The 21,457-nt window shown below is 40.6% G+C and overlaps 4 protein-coding genes across 6 annotated transcripts; 2 read left to right on the plus strand and 2 right to left on the minus strand.

Annotated features, from left to right (window-relative positions):
• The first annotated feature begins 683 nt into the window (after positions 1-683).
• On the plus strand, positions 684-6,621 carry LOC135162239 (membrane metallo-endopeptidase-like 1). 2 transcript variants are annotated; one of them, XM_064120477.1, is made up of 18 exons: positions 684-801; positions 1,252-1,441; positions 1,539-1,611; positions 1,864-1,961; positions 2,042-2,098; positions 2,210-2,267; positions 2,430-2,614; positions 2,788-3,025; positions 3,106-3,358; positions 3,545-3,821; positions 4,063-4,218; positions 4,294-4,529; positions 5,165-5,274; positions 5,356-5,414; positions 5,499-5,547; positions 5,609-5,795; positions 5,996-6,172; positions 6,369-6,621. In XM_064120477.1, exons 2-18 carry the CDS (start codon positions 1,420-1,422, stop codon positions 6,540-6,542), a joined length of 2,409 nt encoding a protein of 802 aa, XP_063976547.1. In that variant the 5' UTR covers positions 684-801; positions 1,252-1,419; the 3' UTR covers positions 6,543-6,621. The 2 variants fall into 2 exon arrangements, with proteins under 2 accessions (XP_063976547.1, XP_063976549.1); XM_064120479.1 differs by lacking the exons at positions 684-801; positions 1,252-1,441; positions 2,210-2,267 and having other exon boundaries at positions 1,571-1,611.
• A 482-nt stretch (positions 6,622-7,103) lies between these two features.
• LOC135162061 (skin secretory protein xP2-like) lies at positions 7,104-9,672 on the minus strand. 2 transcript variants are annotated; one of them, XM_064120154.1, is made up of 5 exons: positions 9,487-9,672; positions 8,715-8,909; positions 7,835-8,621; positions 7,586-7,671; positions 7,104-7,498 (listed from the first exon to the last, which is right to left on the minus strand). In XM_064120154.1, exons 1-5 carry the CDS (start codon positions 9,508-9,510, stop codon positions 7,406-7,408), a joined length of 1,185 nt encoding a protein of 394 aa, XP_063976224.1. In that variant the 5' UTR covers positions 9,511-9,672; the 3' UTR covers positions 7,104-7,405. The 2 variants fall into 2 exon arrangements, with proteins under 2 accessions (XP_063976224.1, XP_063976223.1); XM_064120153.1 differs by having other exon boundaries at positions 7,835-8,624; positions 9,487-9,668.
• A 4,727-nt stretch (positions 9,673-14,399) lies between these two features.
• LOC135162175 (MAGE-like protein 2) lies at positions 14,400-15,585 on the plus strand. Its single transcript, XM_064120363.1, has 2 exons — positions 14,400-14,979; positions 15,068-15,585. Exons 1-2 carry the CDS (start codon positions 14,782-14,784, stop codon positions 15,470-15,472), a joined length of 603 nt encoding a protein of 200 aa, XP_063976433.1. The 5' UTR covers positions 14,400-14,781; the 3' UTR covers positions 15,473-15,585.
• A 930-nt stretch (positions 15,586-16,515) lies between these two features.
• Positions 16,516-21,405, minus strand: LOC135162637 (uncharacterized). Its single transcript, XM_064121288.1, has 15 exons — positions 21,250-21,405; positions 20,521-20,766; positions 20,176-20,415; positions 19,900-19,996; positions 19,752-19,866; positions 19,510-19,596; positions 19,345-19,419; positions 18,938-19,047; positions 18,693-18,797; positions 18,526-18,588; positions 18,240-18,273; positions 18,112-18,128; positions 17,766-17,959; positions 17,321-17,578; positions 16,516-17,062 (listed from the first exon to the last, which is right to left on the minus strand). The coding sequence occupies exons 1-15, from the start codon at positions 21,259-21,261 to the stop codon at positions 16,778-16,780; spliced, it is 1,938 nt and encodes a 645-aa protein (XP_063977358.1). The 5' UTR covers positions 21,262-21,405; the 3' UTR covers positions 16,516-16,777.
• Positions 21,406-21,457: the final 52 nt, after the last annotated feature.

The raw sequence follows: 21,457 nt of genomic DNA on the forward strand, positions 1-21,457 counted from the left end.
GCTCTCCAAACGGAGCAGAGAAATGTGTAGAGAAAAGGGAAAATTATCTCAGCTGATAAAAAACATATTTCATCAGTACTATTATTGATTGGTTATTATGGGCAAATGAATCTGAATGGAATTCAATGAATCATTGAATTGGACTAAAAATAACTGAATAATAATTGTCAATATATTAGCAGAACTAGATTGACTGTGTTGTAACAACAGTAATTTCCTACTTGTTTACCAAAGTATTGTATTATTGTGGTGAATAGTCCAAAGGAAACGAATGGAGTGGATCGCCATCGTCGATTTACGTTTGTAAAGTAAGACATATTTTTTTGCGCCTCTTAGCTGGTGCCTTGCCATTGTCATTTGTGTAATTCACAGTCTTCACATTTGTAAATAATTAATTTTCCATTTACATAATTCTTGGATTTATCAATTAAACCTTCAAAGTTTCAAGTGACGAAGTTTCGTGAAATTTTAGTGAAAATGTCGATGATAAAAGTTTCCAAGAACTTCACCCTAAACTACCCCAAAATTTTCGAAGGGTGGACATGTAGTAGTTGCCTACAAAGTAATCCACAGCTCGATGATTTTCAATAGGTACTCGAGCACGTACAATCGTATCAAATGCAGCCAAGCCTGATACACTTTCTCCCCTTCAACTCCTATAACAGTTATTGCTTTTACTCTTCAGTTGCACAGTCAAGCTGTTACGCGTATAATCCCAACTCTCGTTGAGAAATAGCTGGTAAAACTGTGTAATACTCCCATTATCCACAATGTTCACCAACAATGCACCTGTATTTGCCAGTGAGTAATTGTACAAATTTTGGCTCTGTCTCATTCGGTGACGGTAAATTTATAGAATTCCCTACCACCAGATTCTAGATAGAGTAATTCTATGTTTTTATTTAACTCATGATTGATCGCCATATCAGGAAAAAACCGGTGAGAGTACTTTTTTTCAACTACCGTTAATGGAACAATTGGAAAAAGCTTGTTTTTCAAATAACCCACAAGTGATTTTATCTCCTGTGTGTAAAGTAAAATTGTTCGGTCGTTCTGCCCGGGCCAAATTTCACTTTCTACACATCAGCCGTTAAATATGAACAATGAAATTGTCCAAAGATTCCCATGAACGTAGAGAATAGAAAAAAAAGAAAATTTCGATGGGGAAAAGAAACCAAAGTACTGGGCTATATTTAAGTAATTTTATTCTAAAATAGTCACTTAAATACCGGTTATAGCTTATTGTCACAGTTTTTATTTGTTTTGACTTGCGAACCGATCTGCGATGATTGCCAAATCGATCGGAGGGGGTTCGATCGACGAAGAAGCGCCGCTGACGCTTGAAATTGTACAGCAGTGGACACCTGGTTGTTCCACCCGGTTCCTTCGTGCCGTCAGTTCGATCCGGTCAGTGGGACAATGAGCATGAACCACCAACAACGTAAGTATCTCGTATATCCATTTTAAGTACTTCTATTGGTATGTCCTGACGGTAATTCGAATATGGCATGCTATTTAATTCTACTTGATGTTTATAGAGCATGAATCACCGTCTGTTTACTCAATCGGTAGCAAAACTAATTTGGTTACGATCAAGTCACGAGACGCCTAGTAAGTACTGCTGAAAAAATTAATTAATTAAATTTTTTGAACATTCCAAATATTTTTATTCTAATGAAAAAGATTTTTTAAATCCCCCGGAGTTGCCTAGCGATGTCATTAGGACGTTCTTCAAAAATTTGGATTCACGTCTTCATAGATAATTTTCAAAATATGAATAAAAGTCCACATAATAATCCCTTTGATGATAACAACGGGTGGGATATTTACTGCTGTTATTAATGAATAAATTTTCATCCTCAGCTTTAAAAAAACGCGAAAGAAAACCCTAGTTTTTCTGACGATTGGAGCAGTTTTAATAGTGGGTTTGATTGCTAGTGTTATTACCCTTGGTATTCTGTGTACGTATGAAAACCCAATGACAAATTAATAGGAATCGACAGGTATTGAATAATTCACGTACTCGAAACCCTATTTCCAGACTCAAGAGTGAAGGCTGCCCAGCCCATATGCGACACCGAAGAGTGTGTCAGAATCGGTGAGCTCTCACGAAACTTATCATAAATTTAATTATCCTTGATGAAAAAATGGATTTTTATTTACACGAAAAACTGGTATTGAGGTGCTAAATATATTTATATTTAACAAGCTGCAAGTTTAAAAGAGTCTATGGATACGTCTATAGATCCGTGTGAAAATTTTTACCAGTGAGTACAGTGAACTTATGCTACTTTACATTGATTTATTAATGAGTTATTTTCAAGGCTGATTGAAGTCTGCAATTGATCGGGCCAGTAAACTGTGTTATTAGTTTGTCTAGGGTATATTATTATTTCGATGCGCACTTCCTTGAGTGATTAATTTTCTAGGTATGCGTGTGGAAGGTGGTCGGCGAACCATCCAACACCTGATACCAGCATGATGTACTCGTGGTTCAGCGAAAAAACCGCCAAAGTCACGTGGAAGGTTCGGGAACTTTTGAGGAAAAATTTGACTGACGTACCCTGGGCCGTTTCACAGGCTAAAACACTCTACGAAAGTTGTGTTAATACTGGTAAGGGTTCGCGACAGGTTCTTCCAGCAGCTGCACTTGAATATTTTCTTTTCAACCGAAATCCCGAGAGAAGATGTTGGTAAAAAAAAATTGAAGTCCAGGGGAGATTGTTTAAATAATATTCAGGAAAATATTTGTATTTTTTAAAAGAGTTCTTCCTTCCCTGGCTTCAGCTTTCATGGACTCCCTCGGGCTCACCCCGTTGCTGAACCTCCTCAAGGAGCTGGATTTACCCCAGGTACCTGCGATTCTCAGTAAGGAGGACGGGAATTTCATCGAAAAAATCGGAAAGGTCAGGCGAGTCCTCGGGAAGGACGTGCTCATAGGGTTCAGCGTCATTCCTGATCCCAAGAATCGCAGTAGAAATGTCATCGTTCTGGATTCACCCTCGTCACTGAGTCCTCTGCCTGGGTGACTTATTATTAATTAGCACAAGTCCATTTTTCCCCCCAAGTGAAGGGTTATTCCTTATAACAATGATATTATTGCAGGGACAGAGAGGTTGAACGGAGAGTGAGAACTCTACGAACTAGAATGGCCCGATCAGCAGTACATGAGGAAGACGAACAGCTAATGACTCCAGCGGCGATTGAGAAATCGTATATTTCGGCAGTACTGAGGGAAGTAATTAGTAATGGCACCTCCTCGCCCTGCAATTCGTCCAAAGTGATTTCTTCGGCGGAAGATGATCGGATTGCCAGAGCCGTAGACAGTATATACGAGCTAAGTGCCATATTCTATTATGTACGGAAAATTCTATATAAACATTCACTTGACGCAATACGCACGATAAAGTTTTCGGAAATTAAAATTATGTTGGAAACTCTCCCGGAGAAATTTCCCAGTCCGCGTGGTAACTTATTCGTTGAAACTTCCTTGTGCGTGTTGCACTAATGGGCGATCTTTATCACTTATTTCCGCGCTCTGCAGATGAGTCGGGACGATAATAATGACACTGCGTTTGATGGAGACATTAGCGATAAGGACTACATGTTCGTGGATGATCTTCAGAGACTGACTGATGGTTACGTTAGGTATGAAAATTGTTCTGTGAGACCGCGGAAAATTTGGCGGCCATTTATAGAGGAGATATGTCGCGGTGTTGTCGATTTGGATTTGGATAAGAGGGACAAAGTCTTTGTTGCAAATTTGAAATACGTCAAAGATCTGGCCCTTCTTTTAGCCACTACGGATGATGACAAACTTGGTAAGTTATCAATTTCCACGATATTTACGCGGTAATTTACTATTTGTATGGGATATTTTGAAAAATCAATAAACAATTCGCCGGAAATTTACTGCAATTCTCTGGTGCTTTCGCTGGTTTATTTTATACAAATTATCACTTATTGTTTCCAATTACAGAGACTAGTGGATAATTGATGTGTGAACTTTGGCTATGGTGAGAAAATTAATGTTTATATTGGGCTGTTGTTACTTTTTCTTAGAAAGTGCTGTGTGGTGGACTGTCGTAGACCTGGTTGCTCCTCATTCCTCCAACAATTTGCGGAATATTTGGTCTGAGTATATTGACAAGTTGATAAGCATCGAGAACTCGGAGCCGAGGTCTATTCACTGTGCTGACGTTGTTAATTACATGATGGGTAATTACACATCTTCTATTTTACTTAAAGAGGATGATTTTTTCTTTGTGAAGACCTTCAATTTTTTTGTCACAGGAATGGCAGTTTCCTGGTTGTTTGTGGACCCGAAATTCCCCACTGAGACAGCTCCCAAAGTCGAGGAGATGCTGGAAGATATCCGAACGTCATTTGCTTCCCTCGTCACTACAACAGCCTGGATGGACAAGCGAACTAAGGTCTCCACTCTCGAAAAATCTAAAAAAATGGTTTACGTCATCGGACACCCGGATTGGTTGTTCGACGAGAAGGTCCTCAATGAATATTACGCAGGGGTGAGGAAAAAAATTTTAAGGGGACTACTATCGACACAAAACGAGCGCAATTTTCTTTCAGTCGATAATTTTCGTATTATTAAGAATTCGTTTCGGTCAGTTCATATTTTGTTATCCCAATTATAAATTCCTTAATTAGGAATGGATCCTTGGGGTCATCATTAGTATCTAATTTCTAGAGTTGAGTTTTTGTGCTCATTTTCGACGGTAAGTGTAATAGTCCCGAGGCAACTCGGCCCATCACTTTTTCTGATCTCAGGGAAAACCTCGAGGCGCGAGATAAGATGACGAAATCCCCCTAGAACTTGATTGTCCGGTGCTATAAACTCTTCTTCGCAACGGTACCATCGGGAAATACGCCGATAATTTTGAAAGTTCGAGGCTTTATGCCCAAAAGACAAAATTCCAAATATAGATAATTTATTTCGAGGAGCGACCCCAAAGAATGAATGAATTTCGAAAGAGAAATTCATTTACTCATTCATTGATTCATTTCGAAGAATTAATTCTGATGTCCTTATCTCAAAATTCAAAAGCTCGGAACATGTTCCTCAAATTTACCGTAACGACTTACTACAAAATTTAGAAATACAACTGTAACACACTGGCACTTATTTTCATTTCCTGAATTTCAGATAGAAATGAAGGATGCTAATTACTTCGACAATATGCTGTCAATAGCGCGAGTGATGAGCAAGTCAGAGATAGGAGCCGTCAACGAAACGAATGATATGAACGAAACATAGTAATAACTTCGTAACTTCATTAATCAATCAATGGCCTTTCTATACAATTAATAATAATTATTCATGGGACATGTTGACAGTTGGGCAGCGGAGCCTACAGATGTGAATGCTGTCTACACAGTCGTCGCGAACCACATAAGTAAGTACTGAAAAAGACAGCGATCCAAAATAATTACAACAAAATATACGAATTCATTAACAAATATATTTCTAATGGACGCAGCAATACCCGCTGCAATTCTACAGTTTCCGTTCTACGACTTGGGCCTGGAGTAAGCGAAGGATTCGCTGAGGTTTCAGGACTTGAATTGATAATCGAACATTTGTTTGCAGAGCTTTGAATTATGGAGCGATCGGAACGATTCTGGGCCACGAATTAACCCACGGGTTCGACAATAGTGGCCGACTCTATGATGGTGATGGAAATCTTCGTCAGTGGTGGAGCAATGACACAATCCTCGAGTATAAGGACAAGGTGGAGTGCTTCATACAGCACTACGGGGATTACTACGAAGAGGAGGTAAATAATATCGTGTAATATAGCAATCTCGATGGTTCGATTCCCACGTGCATCAAGAGCTCTGGAAATGAAGACACTTAATTTTCATGGCCATTACTATAACGTCCCTCTAGATCGGAAAGCCCATAAATTAACCACCGATCGAACTTCCTGGTGAATTTAATGAATTCCTATCCTTCGTTTTCACGATCACTCCACAGGTGGATGAGCACATTGATGGTCAACTGACCTTGGACGAGAATATTGCGGACAACGGTGGTCTTCGTGAAGCCGTTCTCGCATACAAGAGATGGAAGGCCAAACACGGTCAAGAGCCGATGCTGCCGGGTTTCACTCATCTCAGCCACGAGCAGCTGTTATTTTTAGGCTTTGCTCACGTAATAAGTTACATTTGTTTATCAAAAAAACACCAATCTCTTCTGAGGAATAATTTAGCCGTTAATGGATCGAACGTATAGAGCTCCTCGCGCATAAAAACACGATTTCTTCATAATTTACGGCTTTTGTTGTCGTGGATTTTTTACGCCCCTTACATAATGATGATTAATATCTATCGTTACTCCCTCAATTTAGCTGTGGTGCGAAGCTCACACTCCCGAGTCCCTGAGATGGATGCTTCGTGATTCACATTCACCAGGACACGTGCGACTGATAGCAGTATTAACGAATTCGAAGGAGTTCAGTGAGGCATGGCAGTGCCCTGTGGGTACACCAATGAATCCCAGGAAGAAATGCCGCATTTGGTGAAGACTATCAATTTCCAAAGATATTGTGATGAGAGTGAAAGTTGAAAATATGTTTTTAATAAAAGAGTTTTATTTACGTACGGAGCTGGGCTTTTTTTTTATACTAGAACATATGCAGTAATCATATCATAGCAATTCCTTATGAATTCACCTGTTTGCAGGTGTAGTTTTCTACTGGACCTAAGTGATCTTATTAAAGTCTAATCTGTGAACAGTTATTTATGTCACAATTGAATATATTGTTACGTTTTTGCCCCTTTTCTCCCTTTCAACCAGCTGCATGCAAGATTTAACAATCCATACTAATGTGGCTGGGCATTTCATCACCGAATAATTGGTTTTCGTTTTTTTGATTCTACTGTGTGAGCTAATCCTCGCAGCTAATTAAGAACATTGTTGTCAGTTCCGCGATCAGCAACATTGTGCATTATCTATTCTGAGATCATTATAGATACTCCATTCGCCAGAAAATTGCCAATTGGCAATGTTGTGACCAAATGAAAACCGAGTCGATTAATTCGAAGGGGTTGGGTCTTGACCAACTATAGAAAGTTGAACAATATTTTTGTAAGAAAAGAATTTTATTTAGGTACAAAAATGACAAGTTTTTTTCTAACAAATGGTTGGCATTATTCATGGATTCAGTTGTAGCCAAATTGTGGATGGCACGTGATGTGACACGATAAGAGGCACTCCTCGGGGGTGTTCTGAGGTCTCAACTCTCCAATTTTCCTCTCATTAATTCATGTCCATGATTTAACGAGAAAAAGAATTTGTGCTACTTGAATCCATTTCATCTGAGCTTAGAGAAAAAAACTTGCAGCGGACAAAGGCTTTGCGAAGAAGTACAAGTCCCTGGGCTTTTTAGTAAACGTATCCGCCGTTGGATCCAATGAGTTGAGAGGATCCTTGGCTTGATGACTGGCTATTGAAGCCTGAGTCTTGCACCTGTGGTGCCTGGAAAAATGATTGAATGTTAGTATAATCGGAGGATGCATCGCCGAAGTTTGCAGCAATATTTTCGAAGCTTGGAAGATTATCAACCGATTGACTGAAGCTGATGGTCTCGTATTCTGCGGACTGGCTGGATGCCTGGGGCTGCTCATAAGCTGGTGCCGGGGCTGCCTCAACTGTTGGGATTTGTAATTTTTAATATAGATTCATGTATTGCCCTTAATTATATGATTTTGAAATTTAAAACAGGGGAATCCCCGAATTCTCTAGCCATACGACTAGTTAAGATCGCTAGAGATCTGCGATCACTCCGAAATAATACATTTAGTGTGAAAGTACCTTGTACGGGTGCTGGGGCTGGCTGGTAGCTCTGGACTGGAGCAGGAGCTGGCTGGTAACTCTGGACTGGAGCTGGGGCTGGCTGGTAGCTCTGGACGGGAGCTGGAGCTGGCTGGTAGCTTTGGACTGGAGCAGGGGCTGGCTGGTAGCTCTGGACGGGAGCAGGAGCTGGCTGGTAACTCTGGACCGGAGCTGGGGCTGGCTGGTAGCTCTGAACTGGAGCTGGGGCTGGCTGGTAGCTCTGGACGGGAGCAGGAGCTGGCTGGTAGCTCTGGACTGGAGCTGGAGCTGGCTGGTAGCTCTGAACTGGAGCTGGGGCTGGTTGGTAGCTCTGAACTGGAGCTGGGGCTGGCCTATAGGTCTGGACTGGAGCGGGTGCTGGGCGGTAACTCTGGACTGGGGCTGGGGCAGGAGCCAAGTATTGTCGTGAAGCCTGGGGAGCGGGTTGCCTCTGCTGAACTGGGGCTGGACGGGATTGCTGGACTGGGGCTAGGTACTGCCTGGACTGTTGAGGAGCCTGACGCTGAGGTGCGGGGGCTGACTGGCGTTGGGGTGCTGGGCGAGACTGACGTTGGGGTGCTGGGGCCAGATAGGCGCGGCTAGCCTGAGGGGCTGGGGCAGGCTGGCGGTAGCTCTGGACAGGGGCCGCTTGCTGGTGGTAGTGATTCTGGGCTGGGGCAGCTGGTTGATGGTAGTGATTCTGGGCTGGAGCAGATGGAGCTGCGTGGTACTGCTGGGGAGCCGCGGGCAGGTAAGTTGCTGAGGGAGCGCTCACTTGGATGCTCTGCTGCTGTTGTCATAAAGTCAGAAATTTAGGAACCACAGGATCACGAGGATCTGAAGACGCTTGCGAGATAAAATCTGGATGGGATTAACTCACTGTGGATTGACCGTGGTGACCACCGCCGATGGGGGCTCCAGCCTGGTGGTTTGGAGGTCCGTATGCGTTGGATGGTGCCGATGATGAGCCGTGGTGATGGTGATGGTAATCCGTTCCGTAACGTGGGTCACCCGGGAGAATGTCTCGCTTCACCTTAAGAGCGGACGCGCTGAGAGCGGCGCCGAAAAGGCAAATCTGGGCGACAAAACAACCGGAAGTCATCAATTTTTAGTTTTTTAGGCAAATCGTGATTATTATCGGGTGAAGGGAAATCCTCCGGTTGGAAACGTTTATGGAAATGTAACCGCAGGCTGGTTTATTAATAATGAATACAAGCTTTTCAGAATTAATGAGGAGATGAAATTTCGATTTCAAATTTGATGATCTCAGTAAGAGGAAAATCACTAGTGTCCGTGCCCAGCAGATGATGATCAACGGTTGTAGTGAGTGGTAAGTCAGCAATTGAAGAATTAATTAGTGCCCTTAGTGATGAATTAATTAATTTTTCAGCCATTAATCATTTAATTTAGAACAAACTATTGATGAATTGCGTATTAGTAATATTTTCAAATCATTAAAAAACTAATCGATTAATTTTTCATCTGTTAATTGACGAAAAATTTATTGATTATTGATTGGTGTCGTTATGGCTGAGTAAATTAACTAATGTCTGGACCGTTTGATTAATAATTTCACCACTGCTACTGTTTAGTTCAATCACTGATTAGAATTATCGGCAGACAAACTATGTACCAGATATTCTAGCACTCACCACTAACGAAAGAATCAGCTTCATGTTTATCGGTTGATGTTTCGTTGAGAGTTGAGTACCTTCCAACGGTCATCCCGATCTTTTATATGAATCCGATGCTCCCTTCTTCACATGTCGAAATTCTCATGGCATTGGCAAGAACTAGATTTTTTCATTCGACTTTTTCTCCGTCTCCTGCCTGACCTCCCCCACGCGCCCATCTTCTTTCTCGAGGTCCCCCAAATACTTTTTGGGAGAGAATCCGATGGGCCGCGATCACCGACCGTAGCTTACCAACGCGGACGCGGTCCCTCTTCCTCACTATTTCTCACATTTTTTGTTTCATCGATGGCTACGATGCATCATTCCACGATCAGCTCGAGTTATATCCCAAGACAATAACCCAAAAACGCTAAACAAAGATATTTGTAATTGAGGAAGATCGCGCAAGGTTTCACACGGTCGGGTGCTTTTCCTGGAAGGACCTGGCCACTTTCTTCGCTTTAAATTACAAATTCTTTTATCAGGCAATGCATTCTCATGAGTCCCCACCTAAAAGCATTAATGGAATGTGTCAATAGCCCGTATAATCCTTATAATATCTCTGGGCCTCTTACGCGAGAGCACAATTATCATAATCGTTGAAGCCGAGAAGAAGGACAACAATATCCTCGTCACGTATGATCGGTCATTCCGAATAATTGTCATGTCTTCATAATATTTTTCATTTCTTCAGACGCAAACTTTCCAAAAAAATATTTTCATCAATCGATAGGTGAAGATGATGCTCATCTATTGGGGATAGAGAAAGTTTTCTGGTGGATTTGAAAATACACCGAGGAAACATTTCCCTTTGAACTTTAAAGTCAACATGACTATTTCCCACTATTTTTTATCGTTGAAATCACGTAAAAGTTAAGAATTGATACTTTGACATTCATTGAATTGCAGATACGAAAATATTTCAGAAGAAATCTAGCACATTCGCTAGAAATAATTATTCTGAATTTTCCCGCTGGTCTTTATTCAGAAAAAAAATGATTCTGATCAAGAGTGATATATATTGCACGAAAGCCCGGAAAATTGTTGATAATTTTTGTAGGGAAAATCATTTGACAATCGATTTTTAAAAATAGTATTACAATTTTGCGATTGCGCATTTAGTCCGAAAGAATATCCCATTCATCACCTGAATTTCACGCCATGGAGATAATAAACTCGAGATAAGTGTTTTCATAATAATCACCAAGTACCGTGAAGCACTTACAGAACGCTTATAGCCCAGTCTGGGCCCAATTTCCAAACGGGACATGGGGAATCATAATTAAGTAATCGTGACATTCGTGTTTGCAGGAATACTCGACCGTGATTGTTATTGATAAAATATGTGGAAATATCGTAATGAGTGGGTGAAAATTACGGACTGTTCAGTTTCATCTTCATTAATATGTTCTTATTTCATTTAAATCAGTAACGAAATTTTACTTAGAATGTGTTCATGCACAAAAAACGAGTATAAAAAATTTAGTGCATAATATATTTTTTCAATGTAAGCTGATGACTAATTAGTGGATCTCGAGGTTAAACAATATCATGAGGTTTGAATCTCATTTAATCTGTTGATGAGAATATATATTGAATATTCAATTAAATTCCTCATCAGATGAAGACATTATTGTTATCCAACTGTTGTCCTCAAAAAAATGTTCAATGTAAAAATTTGCTTCCTATGTTTATCAAAAAAATTATTTAATTTTTTTATGTGGAAAATGTACAAATGAAAGATGAATGTGTCATGATGCTAATGAAGTTCGCGGTTTTTAATTGGATTTTTTTATTGCGGATACACTCAGTCGTTTACTACCGATAAAATTAGTGGGAAAAATTTTAATGGTATAAAGTAACGGTTAAATGACAGAATATATTTACAAATTCATTCAGACAGAATTGTAACGAAAATCGGCAGCATCAATTCGTAAACACGTACATTACGTAAGACTGGTCTGGATCCTCATTCTCCGAAATACTTCTCGTGATCCCAACGAATCACTGATGGGTTTTAAATGGTTCAAACTTGTTCCGGGGTCTTCTCATCTTCAAGATTACATGCCAATAATGCAAATTCATAATTGATGGAATATTAAATAATTCTGTGAATGTCATGAAGCGAGGTCACACCACATATAGAATGCAGATGCATAATTACCATCTATCCCGAGGCAAATTTTTGGGATAGATGATCATGCTGATGAGGTTGAAACTAAATAACATTCTGGGAGTATTAGGTAAACGAGAGAGAGATTAGAAAACTTGATATTTGTTTCGAGGGAAATTTCGAAATAGCGTGTAGTTAGTGACGATAATTCTTATACATACATCAGCTGGACTCTACGGTTCATCCTTGAAAATCTGTTTGTTTTATGATTATTTGTCCAAAAATATTCTGGTGTCACAATTGAAGACAGCTCGATAGATAAAAAAATAGTTGATTGAATTTTTTTAACTCAAAAATTTATTGATTTATGGACTTGTTTAAAATTGAACACTGTCCTTCCAGTACTCTAGACATGGAAAAGTTCAGGAGAATAAATTGAATCGAAATTTTCTGACGTTAAGTAAAACGTTAAGTAAATGTAGATTTTCCCGGTTAAAAATAGAATTTTCAAAATACAATTCCTCAACTAATACGCAACGATTTCTCAAAAAATTTATTGCTACGTAAATTACTATTAATTTCCTAATAAAATCTCAAAGCACAAACATACTTTTCAAAAATTGTCTTGTCAATTTATGCTCAATTAATTCAAAAATATCGCAATCAAGTCTATCGCAGTCGAAGTCGGGTACGATCAAGGCCGATGGATTAAACCCATCTTTGAATAATAATTACTCAAGTATCATGAATTAACGAAATATCCGATTTTCTGGGTGCGGACCCGATTGGATAATATCCCGCCAGATAATTTGTTACTGACAGTGTCTGTTCACTGTCTACATGCGCTCTCATTCCTCTCCGGTCATAATTGCATTTTTATATCTGGCGTTGAAAAATCGAATTCTGCCTAATGAGATACCATTCAAATCTTAATTGTAGCTTACTGAGAGCAGTTCCAGGGATTGTGAGGGAACAAAAAATGTAGATTTGTTTCGGTTATGACATTGAGACTGCGGATTTCGGCTTTGAGGGTTTAGATTTCGGCAACATTATTCGATTTTTTAATAATCCATTCTCTCCGTCTTTTTTTATTACTATAATTTTTATATTTGTCTTTTATCATGCTCTAATCATACGAAATCATTAATCCATTTGTCATAAATTATTCGTGCAATTGTTCTTGTTGTCAGTCCTGAATTTTAAATCCAATAAATCCAGGAAACCTAATAGCCCTTCAATGAACCTCCGTCTGACTCGATCATTCGGATCCAGTCAGTCTATTCTGTCGTGACCTTTCCCCACATCGGCCAAACCATCCGTCATCTGCAATGATGAATGATTTTATCATCACTGATGTTCAGAATTTATGACGGTCTCTCGTCAGAATTTTTTTTCTCCCGAAATCGAGTAATAGATGAGTTTCTCACGAAACTGTGTTCCAAAAATCACGTGCAATGGGACTTTCGATATTTTTTTCGGAGGTGTTTTAATTGAAGAACTTGGGAGGACACTTTTTACATGAAATATCATACATTGTATTTATTAATAGACCCAGAGAATCAGTTTCACTCTCGTTTCGCTGACCAGTCGGAGATGACTTCCATCAGGTGGATCGAGTTCTCATGTTCGAACCCTTTCTCCGGAGAGTGAAATGGAAATTGATACACTCATGCTAAGTCCCGCCACACCCCTCTCCACGGTTACGTCTCTATAGTCTTTCTCCGATTAATCTCGAAGGCGGAACGCGTGTGTGGAGGAAATTTCCCTTTCAATTCGAGTGGGAATTATCGCACGGGATGAGCACGAGCCGGGGAATTCATCTGATTTTTTCAAATTTCGGGTGGATTTCTATTGAATTGCTATAGATTTTCTTGGGTTGCGGGTTCTATTGGTATTTGATATCGAGAGAGGTCTCTATAGATAACAATTCCATAGAAAAATATCCGGAGTGTACGGAAATCGATTGGTAAGATTACAGAATTTAATTTTTCTATGGGAATTCGTCGGCGTAAATTTGGCTTTTGGTATAAATATCTTGTATAGAATATTTCACTTAAAAACCACAGTCATATTTTTTTTTACAGAAAATAAATAGAAAGTTCAACGTGCCGTGAATGTGCTAGGTTTTTTACACAATTTTTTCGCGAAAACTGTTCAGCAAAGAACGACTGAAATTCAGAATTTAATTTGTGAAATTATTAGAAATTCTGCGGACAACCAATGACTTTCCACGACGTAGTGGTTTTCAGACCGAATGATATTCATCATCACTGATCAATGCATCTGGTGTGAGTAACCAAAAGGTATATCCCGAGTCACGTATAAATATCCTGAAATCCTTTCACCAATTCCATTACCACCTTCTAAAATTCATCTGCAATCATATAAGTAATTCCAATCCGGAAGCTAAAAGCCCAGAGGAGCAATAAAAATTTATGAAACAACTTCATCAAAGATAAACACAGCACCAATTCCCCCACGAGGACAATTAATCCTCTCAATTCATCGATTGAAAAATCCCCAGCAATCAATCTATTCGAACAGCTCGAGTGCTGGAAGAGAGGAAGAGAATCACGGGGGGGGGGAAATTGAGGAATAATTCTTTTTTCAAGTGTGTAACATGAATTATCCCTTGTAAATTTACCACATAATAAATATATTCCCCGAACCGTTGAGTTCACGACCACCCAATGCATCCCGTGTGAGTGGCCCAAAGATCTCCCCTCACGTATAAATATCCTGAAATCCTTTCACCAATCCTTCCAGTTCCATTACCACCTTCTAAAATTCATCTCCAATCACGCAAGTAATTTCAATCCGGAAGCCAAAAGCCCAGCGAAGCAATAAAAATTCATGAAACAACTTCATCAATGTTAAACACAAATCCAATCCCCCAACGAGGACAATTAATCCCCCTTAATTCACCGATTGAAAAATCCCGAGTAATCGATCTATTCAAACAGCTCGAGTGCTCGAAGAAAGGAAGAGAATTGCGGTGGAAAAAATTAAGGAGCAACAACAGGCGAACATAGCGAATGTCAGTGGCACCAGGAAGTGATTGCTTTCATCGTGAACGTCAGTGAAGGTCCTTGTATATAAGTAACAGACTGCTCTCATTTGCACTACACTTCCTCTCATTGATTTCCAACAATATCTCCACCATGAATATCCCGAGTGGCTCAATTCTGGCATTAGTAATTGTCATGGTGACTGCCTACGACGATTTCTACGGACATTCCCACGGCTATTCCGGCCCCAAGTTGATATCCCAGTCGGTTCATCTCAAAGAAATTCCCACGAAAGTCGTGAAAATAACAAAAACAATAGCAGTGAAGGTACCTGTGCCGTATCCTGTCAAGGTGAGTTTCATCAATCGAACCAGTTCGAGTGAATTACCTCACTAATTGTCAATATAAAAAAAAAAATGTTTGTTTTTTCATCGTTGAGGTACCCGTCCACATTCCCGTGCCGGTGCCAGTGAAACATCCCTTCCCGATTCCGGTTCCCCAGATTGTGAAAGTTCCGGAGCATGTGCCTTACGAAGTGTCCAAGCACGTCCCGGTTGAGCTGCCCCAGCAGGTACCCCTGCTACTTACTAAACCTGTTCCGTATCCGCAGCCGTACCCTGTCCCTCAGAGTGTCAAGATTTCCCAACCACTGCCGTATCCAGTCCCCCATGTCATTCCATTCCACACACACGAGGAGACCAGTCACAGTGAGCTGAATCATGTCGATGGAGAATCACAGCACGAGGCATCGACTTCTTATCACCAGAGTGCTCCACACGAGGAGGAGACAGATGTCAAGAAGTTCGATGCATCGCAGCCCATCGTTGTTCAACCACACGAGTGATCAGAGGGATTCTAGCTGATGCAAAAATTTGTAAATAAATTCCTCACGCTGTTTGTTTTTTTATCTTGTTGTTACGATTGACGATGGTGATATTAAAGTTTTTTGATAGATCAGTTGTTGGGACTTTGTTATCGATCATTTCCGGCGGATTTTCCCTGATTGATTTGATGTTTGTTAATGAATTGGTGTTTAATTAATCTGTTGGCACTTAATCACGCGGTGATAAGTAATTTGTTCTTCGTGAAAATCGGTGGAACAGAGCAGACGATTTTTTACCCAGATTTGATAGTGAAAGGGATATGTCGCGGAATTTTGAGGAATTTTAGTATTTGTAATTCATAAGGGAAATAAATTACGAGGCAATAGGCTTTTATGAGCATGAATAAATGTAAAAGTTTATGTTTTGTGGCATGCCGGTGGTTTGATGGGTTGTCAATTAATTTTCAGAGGGCTCACGTAAGTCTTGAGGACTTGAGAATTTTGGAAACTTTACGATGGTGGGAACGGCTTTTCACGGAGGGACTAGACATTTTTTCAGTTTTATCAATTAAAAAATGGCATCATATAGAAATTTTTTAACTAGAATTTTGTTGAAAGTTCTGGGACTCACGAAATTTCTACAAAAGATGGATCAACAACCAAAAATATAATAGAACAATCGCGGTTTTGAAAGGATTAACATATAAACGATTGGATAAATTCAAATGAGACTGAAAGTGGATCCTATCACTCGCGCACATGCAGATTCCTACCAAGATCTGCATTAGAAAGTCCTCAGGGTCACTTCATTACCGATTGACGCTTTCCCAGTGGACCAGTCCACCGATCTATCCAGTGGTGACATGCACGGTACAATTCCGAAGTCGCCACTCGGATTAAATAACAATATTACGGCTCTAGGACTCATTAATTAATCAACGAATTGATACTATGAAATTACAAAAGGTGAATGATATAAAATGCACCTTAAAAAATTCTCAGACGTAGCGCCACTATTTTACTTCAATTTTCCCCTGCGGAATTTAAATTATAAATAACTGGGATTAAGAAATAAAAACATTTATTGCACAGTTGGTGGTTATCACCACGTATTCAATACTTGGTCATGCTCCAGCAATGTAAAAATACTTATAGAGATCAAAGCTCTTAATTAGTCAACGAATTAATGCTACGAACACAACTAGCATTAACTCATCCCTATCCTCATAATCTCAGAGGTCTTCCTCGGACGTTTGACACTCGTCCAGAGGACCATTCTGTCCTCACTAGCTGACCTGGACAGAAGTTGATCGACTGCTAGTGAGTTTACCAAGAGGAGTACGACGAGTATCCGGAATCCCAGCCGTCAGCGTATCCGGACTGATGTTTCTCGACGATAATGGGCTGAGAGACCGGCACCGCCACATGTTTGATAACTTCCACGGGATAGGGTTCAGGTACTTTGACTGGATACGGTGCTGGAACTGGAACTTTGACTGGTACAGGTACTGGACGGTCGACTGGAACTGGCACATGTCTGGTGACCTCCACTGGATATGGTTTTGGAATATGGACTGGGTATGGACGATCGACTGGCACTGCGTACGGCACCTGTTTCAACATAATGAATAAATAATTATCCTCAGCATTGGTCAATCTTTATTATCCTAGAGTGCACGAGTGGAAAACGTCTAATGAAACGCGTGCGACCAAGCGTGAAGCGCACAAATTTTCATCATTTGGAGGCGTGTGCACATGAGCTGGGTAATTGCCTTGATCTCGTTGGCGATCGATATATCGATGGGATGCTGCGACAATTGTGGACTTTTTATTGGAGGTGTATTAGACTGCGGATAGTACTGGGCTTACCTTCACTGGAACTGGAATGTGTTTCTCTATGGGAACTGCGATGGCGGGTCCGGGGACAGCCACCTCCTTGGTGATTATCGTCGACACACCCGAGGAGAAGGAGGAGAGATCCGACAAACTGGAGTAACTTCCGAATCCACTGTCATGTCCGTATCCGTACCCGAGGCCTAGGAGTCCTCGTTTGTCCTTTTTCGAGTCAACGGGAGCCTTCTTCTCCTCGGCGAGGGCCAGCCCCATCAAGGCGACGAAAATAATTGCCTGAACACAGAAAGTTTATCAATTCCAATGGCACACAGGATCCCGACTTCATCACGACAAATAAATCGATTCAACAAAATTACAGATCTCTCCAGAGGAGAGATAAATGGTTTGAAAATTTGAAGCTAATGAAAATAATTTTCTAGGACGTGGAGCCGCACGGTTGAAGGATCGTACCTTCGTTTGCATGTTGCTGTGACTTGAACAGGATTGCAACTGTGAAGAGCATCGCGAAGATGCCTTCTTTTATACCTTGATCATGGAAACCCCTGGCTGCCAGTGGTGGTGTATTCCACAGTTGGGTCCTTGTGTGCGTGCTCTCGCAAGCCAGCGTCCGAAAAACATCGCGACACTGGCCGACAACCAAGAGCTTCTCACTTTCTTATGTAATTGTCAGCTTGATGGTGACAAGTATGTGTTACGAAGTCATTTATGCATGGAACTGTCATTCGCACTTTTCACGAGTCCAGGAAATTATATCGCAAATTTTTTTACTACACGAACAGAACACCCCTGAATATTTTCCCCCTCACCAGACTTCAGTGTGACGCTATAAATTTAATAGAAATCAACTCCATCGCGATTTCCCTCGAAGTTTCATTATGCTAATAATCCGCATTATGAACCTGGTCAATTCGAACCGTTAAGCATTCCATATCACCGTATGACGCAAGGTAACCTGTTTCTGTGATGATCTAGAAATCCGAAATTCGAGAAATTTAGGAGAAAAAAAATGAGGTTGCCAAATAGCAAGTAAAACCGCTGAAGACACTCGACACTGTCGCTTTCCGATCCCATGTCGTCGTCGCGGCGCATTCATTGCCCTCGGACGTGGCCATTGTCACCTCACCATTGCGGAAGAACGAACAATAAGCCGAGACAAGTGTTCGCGTCAAATCCCGTATGTCGATTAATGTGATAATTCAAATTCAGAAATTAAAATTTACCGCACCACATGAGCGACACGAGGTCGAAGAAAGTCCCGGGATTTCGCTCCGCTCTCCTTATTTCTGACAATGGCAGTTGATAAAAATAAACAACATGTCATTTTGCGTTGGATCGCATTAAGAGGGCCCATAAAATCCACATGAAACCCACACACACATCGTTGTACCAAATAAAAGCCTATTTTTTTTTAATTGGCTCGTGTTATCGTGTACGTCATAAATTTTCTCGTGAAAAAGTAGTCGTTCATCTGCGTAATACTTCTCAACAATTTCTCAGAGTTGAGAAATTACGAATTTTTACGTAAAAATTTTCATTCCACTTGAAATCTGATGAAATGATGAGAACATGGATATCTCTCTCATCGCGTAATCAATAAATCCGTTATTGGTTACTTTTTCGCCATTTTATTACTTGAAATTGAGCAATCGGATAATCTTGGTGATCTGCCGAGGATTTTCACACGGTACATATGGTGGGATATGTGCAACTGTCGAGAGCTCATACTTCCAGATCCTGGGATGCTTTGTGGGGCGCCAGGGAGGATTATCTTTCATCTCTATCTGACATGAAAAATCACTTCATTGGAAATTAATAACACGCCGGGGTAAATTGAAATATAAGGGAGTGCACAACGACAACATCTCGCGAATGAACGCTTTGTAATTGTCCACACTTAAGGTGTTTCCGATCGAATATGATTTGTTCCATTTCTAATTATTCTCGATTTCAACACAATTCCAAATTTTTTTTTTAATAAAATTTTTAAGAATCTCAATAAATTCAATGAAATTCCCATAGAGGAGTTGGTATTGCCGAACCCTGTGTTCTCCCACACTTTTCTTTCAACGATAGCCATCAGATCTACATAAAACATGACAGGATTACGACTCGTCCTGTTACTTTTCCTCTAACTCACTCTCGCAAGCATGTCCTTCCGATCGACTATTGCAAAACCATCCGCAATAATATTTCCACCCTCCTACCAGTCTTCCGATATTTTCTCGCGGATTCCACCGATCGAGAAGGCATAATCCCCAGGTGAAGGTAAAATAACAGAGGCTATACTCCATCTTCTTACGAAAACGTCACAGAATTTATTTCATCAATTAAAAATTCTCCGAGGCCGTAGCCCTTTGTTTATCTAAAACAAGTACTTCAACAAATATTTTGGTTGATCGCATGTTTACGTCGTTTTGAGATGCTTGGTTGAGGGTATTTTAATTACTTTACTTTTAGGAAGAGGGGTGAGATTGGCGATTTGGTGGGGTGACAAGATTTTTTTATGGGCAAAGTATGGGATAGAGGAGATAGAAACGATGTAACAGTTTGGTGATTGCACGCTAAATCCGAATACTGATTTATTTAGTAGTGGCCGTATCCCGAAAGACCGTCAAGCTCTCCAAGGTGACCGTGGGCCTTAACAACAACAGGAACCTGCTCCTTGATGTAGACGGGCTGGGGAACGGGTACCTGAAACAGCATTTTTTTCATTAAAATCTTTTATTTTACCCATTATACCCATAGTAATATATTTTTGCAGGGGTGCAGATTGAGCCTTGACTTTTTCGGAAAAATGCCCCCTCTGTACAGCCCATAAACTATGACTTCTAATGTATCGGATAAATATTTAATAAATAAATGATATTCACCTTAACGGGGTAGGGTTGAGGTACAGCAACCTTGACGGGGTAGGGTTGTGGGACCGCAACCTTAACGGGGTAGGGCTGTGGCACAGCAACCTTGACGGGGTAGGGCGCTGGAACGGGTACCTTTACGGGGACGGGGTATGGCCTGTCAACTGGAACGTGAACAGTTTTGGTCTGCACGACTGGGTAGGGCTGGGGAACGGGCACCTTCACAGGGACAGGGTAAGGCCTGTCAACTGGAACCTGAAAATAACAATAGTAGACACATAAAATATACCTCCTAGGATCGACAGGAGCAACGTCAAGTGATCATCGCTAAATTACAGGACATTAAATCGGGATTACTACCTTGACTGGGTAGGGACGGTCGACGGGTACAGCCACGGGGTATGGTTTGGGCACCTCAACGGTCTTCTGAACAGTCTGAACAACAGTGTGAGCCTCGTGTCCGAGAGATACTCCGTGTCCTAGTCCCAGTCCCAATTCACCACCGTATCCACCGAGATCGCCGTATCCAAGACCCAGTCCATAGAGACCGCGTTTCTTAACATTTTTCTCCTCGGCGAAGGCTGTCGCCACCAACATCAAGCATATCTGGAAATTTATCGATAATTGTCATTAGTTGATTAATGGATTTTCGCACGCAGACAAGCCCCCAAACAAGCCCACATTAGAATAATCCAATCCAAAAGGCGGAGGATAAAATATTCAATTCCAATAAAACCTACCGTCTGATAACGCTAATTTATTATTAATTAATTCAGTTATTTATCTCGACAGACAATCCCAAGGCCAATCAAAGGGTTAGACAATGTCCGAGTTTCCCGCCATTTTAAAATTCTTTTATCATTCAATCTTTTCAATTTCTAGTATTTATATTCTAAAATTTTTTTCCCAATTTTTTTCTCTCAATTGAATGGACAAAGTCCAGCCGAAGGAGGACATGATAAAATATTTCATTACAATAAAATGTACAACAGTTAAATTATTCACTACCGTAAAATTTTCCTACAGTGTTAATTAAAGCAACAACACTGCAATTAATCTCATAAAAAAAAGCTAAAAATATGAACGTACCAAGATCCTCATGTCGACCAACTTGTGTCTAGTTTCGACAAATCAGTTCTGTATTTATTCCCGCTAAAACCACCCTTTATATAGGGAATTGACTTTCATTTATTCCTAACATCCCGGTAACTGAGAGCCAATCGCCAACTGTGATCCTTCTAATGCCACACCTACCTTGCGCCTTACACTCATTTATCCACGATGCATGGTTGAACAC

The sequence above is a fragment of the Diachasmimorpha longicaudata genome, chromosome 5 (assembly GCF_034640455.1).
Source record: "Diachasmimorpha longicaudata isolate KC_UGA_2023 chromosome 5, iyDiaLong2, whole genome shotgun sequence".
NCBI lineage: Eukaryota > Metazoa > Arthropoda > Insecta > Hymenoptera > Braconidae > Diachasmimorpha > Diachasmimorpha longicaudata.

Bases quoted from the DNA above. Each gene is read 5' to 3' on its own strand.
- LOC135162239 (XM_064120477.1), top strand. From the start codon at position 1,420: ATGAGCATGAACCACCAACAAC. The intron at 2,099-2,209 runs GTGAGCTCTCAC...ATATTTAACAAG, and splicing joins CGAAGAGTGTGTCAGAATCG to CTGCAAGTTTAAAAGAGTCT. The intron at 4,530-5,164 runs GTGAGGAAAAAA...CCTGAATTTCAG, and splicing joins TCAATGAATATTACGCAGGG to ATAGAAATGAAGGATGCTAA.
- LOC135162061 (XM_064120153.1), bottom strand. From the start codon at position 9,510: ATGAAGCTGATTCTTTCGTTAGTG. The intron at 8,910-9,486 runs GTGAGTGCTAGA...TTTGTCGCCCAG, and splicing joins AGCTGATTCTTTCGTTAGTG to ATTTGCCTTTTCGGCGCCGC. The intron at 7,672-7,834 runs GTACTTTCACAC...AAATCCCAACAG, and splicing joins AGCCCCAGCACCCGTACAAG to TTGAGGCAGCCCCGGCACCA.
- LOC135162175 (XM_064120363.1), top strand. From the start codon at position 14,782: ATGAATATCCCGAGTGGCTCAATTCTGGCATTAGTAATTGTCATGGTG. The intron at 14,980-15,067 runs GTGAGTTTCATC...TTCATCGTTGAG, and splicing joins CTGTGCCGTATCCTGTCAAG to GTACCCGTCCACATTCCCGT.
- LOC135162637 (XM_064121288.1), bottom strand. The intron at 19,597-19,751 runs GTAATTAAAATA...TTTCGTAAGAAG, and splicing joins CCCCTCTTCCTAAAAGTAAA to ATGGAGTATAGCCTCTGTTA. The intron at 17,579-17,765 runs GCAAACGAAGGT...TTCTGTGTTCAG, and splicing joins TGTTCAAGTCACAGCAACAT to GCAATTATTTTCGTCGCCTT.